Raw genomic sequence first — 10,502 nt, 5'->3', positions numbered from 1 at the left:
GATGAATGTGATCATAATGCCAGGATTGCCGATGCTGATGGCTGGCTCTTCCTCTCCTTGTGTCATCCTGTCCATATCTGCCATTGGAGTGACAGACACCGCTGACAAAAACAAGGAGCACAGCATCAAGATGTTTGACTTTCTGACTAAAGAACTTGGTCTAACTGAAGACCGGTAAGACTTATCTGTAATACACAACACAATGGGGCTAGATTTAGAGGTAAAATGTTATTTTGATAATTTAGTGTTCATAATCTATTATATTTTTTCTGTTTTCCATGTTTTAATTAATTTAAACAACAGATGCAGTAGAATCAAAAATGTTTTTGTTTTTTTTTTGTCATGTCATTTTCATTGTTTTCATTCCTAATATAATCTCTAATTTATAGGATTGCAATTCAGTTCCACGCACTGCAGCCTCACCAGGTTGGAAAGAAGGGAACAGTGATGACATTTTTATGAAGGATTCTCCTGCTCCTGATGTGACTCAATTTACATTTTGATTATTACAGATGAAATCAAAGTCACTGTAAAACTGTAGTACAATATTGAATGATTACAAAAGTAGCCGCAGACAATGGTTGTGTTCATATTTACAACTTTTTTCACAGAGCAAACAGTACTTACTGGGTTCTCGTTGTCAAGCAATTGTTAACCTTTACAGGACGTGTGCCATCTAGCGGTGAAGCTCACCACTACAACAAAACAAAAAAAAACTATTAAAATATTTTAGCTGATATTGGTTTCTCGTTGTTGAGCAATTGTTAACCTTTACAGGACTTGTGACATCTAGTGGTGAAGCTCAACACTACAACAAAACACAAAAACTATTAAAATATTTTAGCTGATTGTTTTAACTCTAATTCCAAGATATTTTGTTCACAGCATTCCTCATATACTTTGCATTTCAATTTAATTGATTAAGGTAATAAATGAATAAACATATCAGTATTTTGAAATGGATTATAGCTGGTGTATTTTCTGTGATATTTTACTACCTTGTATTTGAAATTTGACAAATTGAGCACTTTGTGTTCAAAGTCAGAAAATAATGACAGTGAGTCGGATATGTATTGCTGAAAGGTCTCATTCAATATCATCTCATGGTTCTAAAATAATATTTAATTATTTTTGGTTTCTTGTTTTCATTGCGCAGAACAAGTCGTCAGTAGTATGATGTAAACGTCTGCGTCATCACGTAACCTCTTTAAAAAGCTCACCACGCTGCATTATTTAAACGCTGTGTTTATCCTTTTTAGTTTGTCGTCGAAATTATCGTCATAAGTAGCGTCATAACCTCATTGCATTTATTTTTCCAAAAAAAATGGTATTTATTTTTTTTAAATGGTGCGACAATGAGGAGGGCGGGGCTGAGGTGCCAGGAGGAGGAAACCACATGATAACCGTGTTAGCACTAAAGTAAAGGCTGTGACATGACAGGTCTTTCCTGAACTATCGTTTCTTCTGTCTTTATTTTGACTTTGGACGAAATGAAATGACAGCAAAGAACGCCTGTTAGCAGGGAAACACGTCTCCGGTGTCCTTGTGCTGCATACAGGACTGGCCCTTCATAAGAATTATTTTATTCAGGTAAGAAGCTAACACACCCTCTACGAGAATAAATAAATCGATACTATGCTTCTCAGACGTCATTTTTGTTGCTGACTTTGTCCGCTCAAAACAGCTTAAGAATGCTGCCCAGTGCTTAGAGACTAGAGACAGCGAATGAACGCTGATTTAACCAATACAATTTCGTCGACATTGCCGTCAGTTTCTGTTTGGCCAATGGGGTCCAACAAAAGGCGGGACTGCCGGTCAACCGAACTTGCTTCCAGGAAGTTCCAACTCTAATGTTTATGACGGTGTAAGGGATTTGTTTTTGTAACACGACTTGCGTGTAGAACTATACCGTTGTTGTTTTATCAAATATTAACATAAATATTTCTCAATTTTAGTTTGATAACTTAGTTAAAATAATTGTCAGTATGTTGCACAAACCTGTAAAGATAAAACCTTATATGCGTTATATGCGCTCTAAAATAATACTAGCATACATTGATATCAGGACAACTACTACTTGATACACAAAAGTTTTCTTTGGGAACTGATTACCCTTAGGGAACCAAGGGACCTTAGTTATCGCAAATTTGTTTTGAAAGGTTTTCGCCCTCTTTTAGTAAGTTGTAATATGTTTAGGAATATGTAAAAAGTATACATGAGTCTAATTGAATGTAGCACCTGACTGCAGTAATAACTGCGTAACATTGATATATGGAAAGGTTTGACTAAATTAAGAGAAATACTGTACATCACAGTGTAATTTTATACATATGTCAACATACCTTTGCAAATGCAACCATGCTAAAACCCTACTCTGCACAGTTGGTTCAATACTTTTTCTCTCATACTCTGCACATACTGCACAGTTGGTTCAATACTTTTTCTCCTAAAATAGCATTACAATCAGCTGTAAAATATAGTAGATAGACAGACAGCTGTTGTAAACTGCATTTCAGTTCCTAAGTATACTGTGTGAATTGTACTATTTATATTAAGATGGGTCAGGCGTTGTGGAGGCTGCCTCCCAGACAACAGCAGCAGCTTCAGGAAGAGCTGGTCGACCGACTAGCTGACAGGCGAGGCAGAGTCATAGGAGGACATGACCAAGGTAAAGGTTACATTCAACAAATAATTTAGATAATCTGAAAAGTGGCTGTAGAATATGCTGATTTATAGCCAGTACAAACATCCCATGGCATATTTTTGAAACTCTGATTTGCATTAACAGGGTATTTTTGACCTGCATTGACCTGTAATGTTCAGTATAATCTATATGAGGGCTGTCACATGCAAGCAGATATGTTGTGAAATGCCACAGTACAATGTGTGTCAGAGAAAGAAAGAAAAAATCTCTAAAATAATGTACCTCTTGCATATGCAAAGGGGTTTGAGCCTGTATGCAAAACAGTGAAAGAAAACCTCTCCACTTGGGATCCTGTAAATCTTCAATTCCTGAAATAGATGTTTTGTATTTTGTGTTGTTACTCTCTGTCCTAACGGGCTGTTTAGCTTTAGCATACACAAAGACAACATACTATCACTGTCTCCTTTCCTTGTGTGCTTAAAAGGCCTTTGAGTAAGCACATGTGTAAATACTAGATGGTGCAGTATTGATCTTACTTACCTTGTCATGTTTCGGGGTTGTATTAAACATCTTTGTTCACGTTAAAGACTTTAATAACTTTAAATTAATAATTTCTTTTTCTTTGTATTTCTATTTTATTTGCCTTTTAAGATGAAGGTCCCCAGAGGAGAGGTCCTCAGCACTGTTATGGCCCAGACATCTATCATCTGCTGAGAACACGCCGAGGAGGTACTTACACACACACACAAACAAACACGGTAAAACAGAGAACCAATCAAGTAATTATACTTGTTTGAACGTCAGTGGCTTTGAGTTCCAAAAATCTGTCAAATTATTTTAAAAGATGTAAATTTGCCATAAACGTAAAATCAGTGGCTTTGAGTTTCAAAAAGCTGTCAAATTATTTCAAAAGATGTAAATTTGCCATAAACGTAAAGTGCTGAACAATTTTGAATCACTGTTTTGCTGTCTGTTTAGATTAATAATGATTTACGCCAAGCTGGTTTGTTGGGACATGACTTCATTTTCTCTATGGTTTCAGGTAATGGCCAGCGTGGTTTTATAGATCTAGAGAGGCTCCCACCTGAATTAGGCATCACCATCCTGTCGTACTTGAATGCCACTGATCTGTGCCTGGCTGGCTGTGTGTGGCAGGACCTGGGAAACGACGAGTATCTGTGGCAAGGGTAAGTGGTGATTGAGGTTGTAAGATGATGGTTTTAGTTGCACAATATGTCTGTTGGTATCCTGTGGTTATTTTCAGAAGAGACAAGAGCTGTGTTATGTAATCTTCCGTGTAGTTAATATTTGATTAACATGCATAAAAACCATGTTTGATGCCACGTGATTTTTGAATTGTTGTTGTTTAAATTTTGTAAATTCTCTTGTTGATGTGTTTTTCACAATGGACACGGAACAGCCTTAGATTTCAGTACCGTGACAAGTCAGTCAAAAACTGTTGTCTGATTTTTCTGGTCAACCTTTTGTGCAATTGTGACAAACATTTTTGACATGTAACTTAAAATGTGATGAAACTGTATTAAAATAGCCCTGACTTTATCGATTCTTTTCTGACAGTTGCTGTATTTTTGGTTCCTTTTTTTTTGACAAACCTTTCTGCCTTTTTGGTCAGACTGTGTAAGTCCACATGGGGGCACTGTTCACTTTACAACAGAAGATTACCTGCTGGTTTCTCATACAGAAGATTGTATCTACAGCTGGATGAAGGCAGCCTCACATTTAATGCCAACCCACAGGAGGTAAAGGAGACACACAAACACACAGAAACAAACGCACCTACACACATGGTGCGATGGTCACTGACTTACTTCTACTGGTGTGTGTATGTGTCTCTGTGTGTAGGGTATTGGTTATTTCATGTCTAAAGGTATACTGGTTGATCATCCGACTGAACTGGCCAAGTTCATCTTCTACACTAGACGCCTCAACTGGAAGATGCTGAGGATTTACCTGGACGAAAGGTTTTTAAATGCAGACACACAATAAATAACTCAGTTGAAAATCTAAAGTGTGCATTGATGTAAACACAAGCAGATATATTGGTATATAATAATAATAATAATAAAGCAGTCCTAATAAATGAACTCTTCTCAAGAAATAGCAAGACAAGTAACGTTTGTAACAAACAATACACATTTGTTACGTTTCGATCTCCATTTACAAAGCTAACAAACTGTTCAGAGCTTGTGTTTACAGGATGAAATCAGCATTAATTTGTGTTAATGTGCGCCTATTTTTTTTAACAATGCATAAATAATTTTGACATTGTTACATTACTTCCAGTTTAGTTTTCATTTAATTGTCTAAAAAAGAAAGGGCAGTGACTGAGGCCTAAAGAAAATTAGTGGTCCACAAAGTTAACTCTTGTATGTCTAGAATGGAGATTTACCGAAGACCATGTTTTACAGGCGAGATGTCCTGGACGAGTTAGTGACCCTCCACAACTTCAGTAACCAGTTCCTTCCTAACGCTCTGCGGGATTTCTTCAGACACATCCATGCGCCAGAGGAGAGAGGAGAGTATCTGGAAACCCTCATCACCAAGTTCAGCCACCGGTTCTGTACCTGTAATCCAGGTCTGGTCAGAGATCTGGGCCTCAGTCCTGGTTAGTTCTTACACACATACAACACTTGCATTTGAGACAGAAATTGAATGACTGGTCTTTGAAGTAGCTTATAAAAAGTTCTCTGCGCAGTCGTTTGAATAGAACGTTTCACGGTGGATGTAATGTGGCTCTTTGAACTGCAAGTGGTGCTAGAGTACAGTTTATAGTTTGTTCCTACTGAGCTTGGCGAGTAAATAACATTACAAAATGTTGACTTTATTAAAATGTCGCGTTTCTGATGTACAGCTTTCTTTATTTTTATTTTTTTTTAATTTATTTTTATTTTAGCATTTTTTCCCCTTATATTTAAGACAAATCACATTTCCATTAAAGACACAATGAAATTAAAGAACACATTAGCATGAGAAATCGTGGTGGGTGTGGAACTCTTAATCTTAGTTATGTTAAAGACTATGTAAAAAAAAAAAAAGCAAAAAAAAAACTAACGAACAAGCAAGAAAATAATTAGGTATACTGTAGATTATCAGAGCTGAGGCTTGTAAACAGACGACCCACTGTACCGACTGATCCACAGCTGTCACTCGTCCACAAAACCTGCAGCTACATAACCATTAGCTGCTGTGACAGGAGATGTGATTTTAAATCATCTACGCATCTGAACTATAGCATTTAACCAACCGCAAAATAAGCAGAACCATCAGAGTTTCACTTTCCACTAATCCCTGTCTTGAGTGCTGTCAGTGGACCGTACATTTATCAGTGCGGGGCTTTGCCATTGTCAGCAGCCCAAACACAAACCAATCCCTGACTCTGTCACTGGCAAATCCTACAACCTACTCTGATGATTAGTAGCACTAGAAGGATTAGAGTAATGGTTCCAGGCCCAGGGCAGCAGATGGACGAGCAGATGAATGGAAGACTGCTCTCCTGAGTCAGACGTTTTTTTATTCTAGGACTGAGAAAGTCAGAACTTTGTTGTAACCCTCACTGGGAAGTGTGGAAATGAGAGTACCATCAAGTTGGAATTTGTCTTTGTGGTTTAAAAATAATATATTTTATTAGGTGTAATGAAGAAGGAAAATATGGGAGTCTTCAGGAGAGGCAAAAATGAACAATTCTGTCATCTTTGGTCAGTGATTGTTTCAAGCTGTCTTCTGTTGGGTCGGTCAAAGAGTTCCACTTCCCACACACCCACTAGAACCCAGGTCATCAACTGTTTTTGAAAGGGCCAGAATTTTTCTGTACAGACACTTTAGGGTCCGGACACTCAAATAAAAAAAAAAAAAAAAGAAAAAGATGATGATTGATGCTTATTTTGGAATCCAGTTGCAGCCCAGATTAGACAGTTTGGTGGGCTGGATTTGGCCCGCAGGCCACCAGTTGGTGATGACTGCACTAGTCACAAGTCAGATCATTTTCAAAAGAACATAAATGATCTGTGATCTGTATGTTGTTTTGGTGTATATATTGGATTGTAATCCCATTTAGTCGAAAATAGACATGCGTATTTGGGAGAAAAACTCCAATGAAATGCATACTGTATGTTGTCCGACCGCCAGATTGTTATTTAAGAGCAACGTTACCGTATATCTGTATTTTTACCTTCTGTGAGTTGTCATATCATCATGTCGTTTGACCAGCATTTCCTGTCTGTGCAGATGCTGTTTACGTGCTGTGCTACAGCTTGATCCTGCTGTCCATCGACCTGACCAGCCCTCACGTCAAGAACAAAATGTCTAAGAGGGAGTTCATCAGGAACACGCGCCGGGCGGCTCACAACGTCTCGGACGACTTTGTCGGCCACCTCTATGACAACATATACCTGATCGGTCACGTGGCCGCGTAGCTGCTGTCTGGTTCTGCTGCACCACTAAAAACCCTTGCACTGCACTAGCATACAGGAAGTAGCCAGTTTCCTGGAAATGGGATCTAACAGACTATAACAGTAATTCTTACTTCAAGAACACCAAAAACAAAACGAAAAAAAAAAACCAACAACACATAACCACCCGTTCTACTGACTGACTGTGCTACCAAATATTTGTATAGTTTGTAGAGTTGAATTATATACCAGTGTCTGTTAGAGCCAAGAAGGAGAAGGTGTCATGAAGACGAGGTCTGAAGCTGCACTGACACAAACAGGGACGACCGACGATGAAGAATAAGCTGCAGGACGAAGAGGAGAACTTTCCTCCGTCAGTGGAAGTCCCTGTGAGAAAGAAGCTGTTTCTCGTTCACCCCGTAGGAGTTGAAGACTCTCCTACGTTTCTTGAAGGAAGTGACATGGAACATGACACTCGCTAATAAGCATTTACAAGCTCAACTACTGACAAGGAGCCACACCTTAGCCAACTTTGATACAAAGTCCCGTGGCAGAAGCCAGAATGTCCAAGTATCAAGATTCAGCCAGAAGACAAACATTTTTCTTTTCTTTTTGTTTGTTTCCATTTACGTTGTCTTTGTCTTTGTCTTTGCTCGTGCGTTTTGAGGTTTTCCAAGTCAGGTATACTCTTGAAGGTTCAGCGTGAAGCACTGGGTCAAATCTTAAGTTGTAACAAATGCAGGTCTCCTCCACTTGTCCCTCCTGTTCCTAAACACGTCAAGAATCCGCGGTGGCCTTCGTGAACCAGGAGCATTTTATCTATTTTCATTTGCGCTGTAAAAAAATTTGTAGTATTTTTTTTTTATTTTTACGTTTTTGTTTTTGTTTTTATTTTTATTTCAGCTGCTTTAAAAAAAAAAAAGTGACGGTGCAAAAATCAAAGTCTGTAAAGCAAGTCTTTCAAGGCAGATACAAAGTAGCCCTTGATATAAATTCCTTCCTCCTAACACTGGGCTCCGTGGCTCATAAAATAGTGTTTCTTATCGTTGTGCTGATATTTTATTACATCTGAAAGTACGCGCTCTTTTTTCGTGCGACATTCTCAGCGATCAAGTGAGATGGGTTCGTTTTGAAGCTCGAGCTAAAGGAAAAAGCGGCGTGCAGTTTAATTAAGGAAGCAGATAGCAGTAAAACTCTGCTCTAACAGAGTCACTTGCTGCAACAGTGCTCTTAAAATGTTTAAGTCTATTAAAAATTCCTCCGTTTTTGCCTCGCTGAAGAAATAAGTAACGCTCGTTAACTCGCCCGGTTTGTTCCACACTCACTTTCTGGAAAAACGAAAGATTGACATGACACTAGAATCGCGTAGTTTCCCTCTAACGTTCTTGTTCTCACTACACAAAATGTGACCAAAAAAAAAAAAAAAGAAGAAGAAGAACCTGTTTAAGAGAAACTCTTACAGTCGCACAAATGAAGGAGGAATAATTCACTGCAAACCAAGAAGGAAAGCAAACGATGACTAATATAAAAGGCTAATGGGAGATGCAAACATTTACAATAGTTGTTTTAGTTGTTGTATTTTGTCGTATTTAATTTTGAGATTATATTTAAACTGCTAATTATTGAATGTGACATCATAAGGTGTCTTTTTTTTTTTCTGTGAAGAAACAAAACAAAAAAAAAAAAGGACAAAAGTCACTGTGGAATCTTACTACTCTTGTACCTGGGAGATGTTTCTAAGATGAATGAATTCTCACACATATGGAATAAATCCTAACTGTTCATGGGTTTGAACATTCACTGTGGTTGTTTGGACATTTTTACATTTACCAAGTTACGAGATGTTCAGTCAAGTTATGGAAAAATCAATTGTTTTTTTTTTTTTTTCACTGTGTGAAGAAGATGAGAGCTTTGACTTTCTACCTGGAATGGAATGACCTTGGGGATAAACTGTTGAAAATTGGCACATTTTAACACTCTTAAGTGGCACTCAAGGTCACACGAAAAGGCCTTAAAGAGTCTGAAGTACTTCCTGTTCAACTCAGCAGTAGGCACTCTAGCCTACCTGAGGATAAGGCCCACAAAATACAGAGACGCTAAGATGTTTTTTCTGTAGGCAAGATAAAGCCTCCTAAACAAAATAACAAGATGGTAGAACAGGGGTGTCAAACTCATTACCACCAGGGGGCCACATCAGCAATACAGCTCCCCTTAAAGGGCCGGTTGGAATTGGAAGACTGTATAGATCAGGGGTCCCCAATCCCCGGTCCGCGGACCAGTACCAGTCCATAGGTCATTTAGTGGTGGGACACAGTGGAAAAAAATTCACTTCATTTTTACTAATTTCTTCATTCAAAGAAAATCCAGTTATATCCCTTTACTTTCTTTATTTAAAGATAATCTGGCAATATTTTTAATTTGAAAATGGAATGATCCTTTCAATGCTCAGCACCTTGCTACTGTTGTGTAGTAACAGGAGGTACTGGCTGACCAGTCCTTGGAACTACTCCATAACAGACTAATACATGTATCTGCAATTGATTATTATTTATTTCACGCTACAAATATTGTTCATTGCTGTGCAATAAAAACACTTTTGATTTCATAGGTTGAGAAACTCTGCTGCATGGACTTTACTAAATGCTTTTTAAGCTCCCGCGGGCCACACAAAACGGCTTGGCGGGCCGCATTTGGGCCCCCGGGCCTTGAGTTTGACACGTGCGGTAGAGCACCTAAAGGCATACAGCATTATGCTGCTTATCGACACATTCGTCAATAATGCCTCCGTAACATTTATGACTGTTGGTCGTAAATACTATGACAATATCTAAAGTGTAACACAGAATATGATATGTTTAATTGAATGATTATATTTATAGTTTTTTTCCAGTTTACTTGTTGCAAATGATTAAACTTAAAACCCCCATAGGTTAAACTGCATCATGGGGTCCAGGAGGTTGAGTTCTCGAGGTCATTATTTTTTTTTTTTACAATTGGAAAATATCCCATAAAGATTTCAACCGCAGCTGCCGCCGCATAATAGCATAATCCATCACTTCAAATTAGACATGCAGTTTTTGTACCTTCATAATGACTCACACCAGCAGCAGCACCGCCGCTGCAGGTAGAGTGATGGAGTCATTCCTCATCAACCAACCGGCAGACGCCGTTGTGAATATTGTTCCATTTAGCACTTAGGATAAACTAATAGAGCTCAGCCCTGGAAATGAGAAAATTGTTTTATTTACAGCTGTCGTCTCCACCTTCTGTCGCCCCCCTGAGGCATTCTGAGTGATTGCCAAAACACTGCCGCTACCTCTCCACATGACGTGCGCTTCCATCATGTTTGATCGGGAACAATTAGTAGCAGGACTCATTTGTTAAAAATCACTGTAAATAGCTCGCCCTCACAATGGCTTCCTGGAGTTTCCATCATGGTGTCACCAAGT

At 38.5% G+C, this 10,502-nt stretch overlaps 2 protein-coding genes across 2 annotated transcripts in view; both read left to right on the top strand.

Moving 5' to 3' along the window:
- Window positions 1–559, top strand: part of ddt (D-dopachrome tautomerase) — a 1,384-nt gene extending 825 nt beyond the window's left edge. Inside the window, exons 2-3 of the mRNA XM_008317735.3 lie at window positions 1–174; window positions 390–559. The exon at window positions 1–174 is cut by the window's left edge and continues 2 nt beyond it. Coding sequence (XP_008315957.1) covers window positions 1–174; window positions 390–462 — 247 coding nt within the window. The 3' untranslated portion in view covers window positions 463–559. The remainder of the gene's footprint in view (window positions 175–389) is intronic.
- A 180-nt stretch (window positions 560–739) lies between these two features.
- fbxo8 (F-box protein 8) lies at window positions 740–8,853 on the top strand. The gene is made up of 8 exons (XM_008317736.3): window positions 740–1,590; window positions 2,557–2,668; window positions 3,296–3,373; window positions 3,687–3,831; window positions 4,278–4,404; window positions 4,508–4,626; window positions 5,074–5,270; window positions 6,890–8,853. The coding sequence occupies exons 2-8, from the start codon at window positions 2,557–2,559 to the stop codon at window positions 7,075–7,077; spliced, it is 966 nt and encodes a 321-aa protein (XP_008315958.1). The 5' UTR covers window positions 740–1,590; the 3' UTR covers window positions 7,078–8,853.
- Window positions 8,854–10,502: the final 1,649 nt, after the last annotated feature.

This window comes from Cynoglossus semilaevis, chromosome 9 (genome assembly GCF_000523025.1).
Source record: "Cynoglossus semilaevis isolate Cse_v1.0 chromosome 9, Cse_v1.0, whole genome shotgun sequence".
In the NCBI taxonomy this organism is placed as follows: Eukaryota; Metazoa; Chordata; class Actinopteri; order Pleuronectiformes; family Cynoglossidae; genus Cynoglossus; species Cynoglossus semilaevis.
The sequence above is the reverse complement of the archived record's forward strand: the minus strand, read 5'-3'. Positions and strand labels throughout refer to the sequence as shown.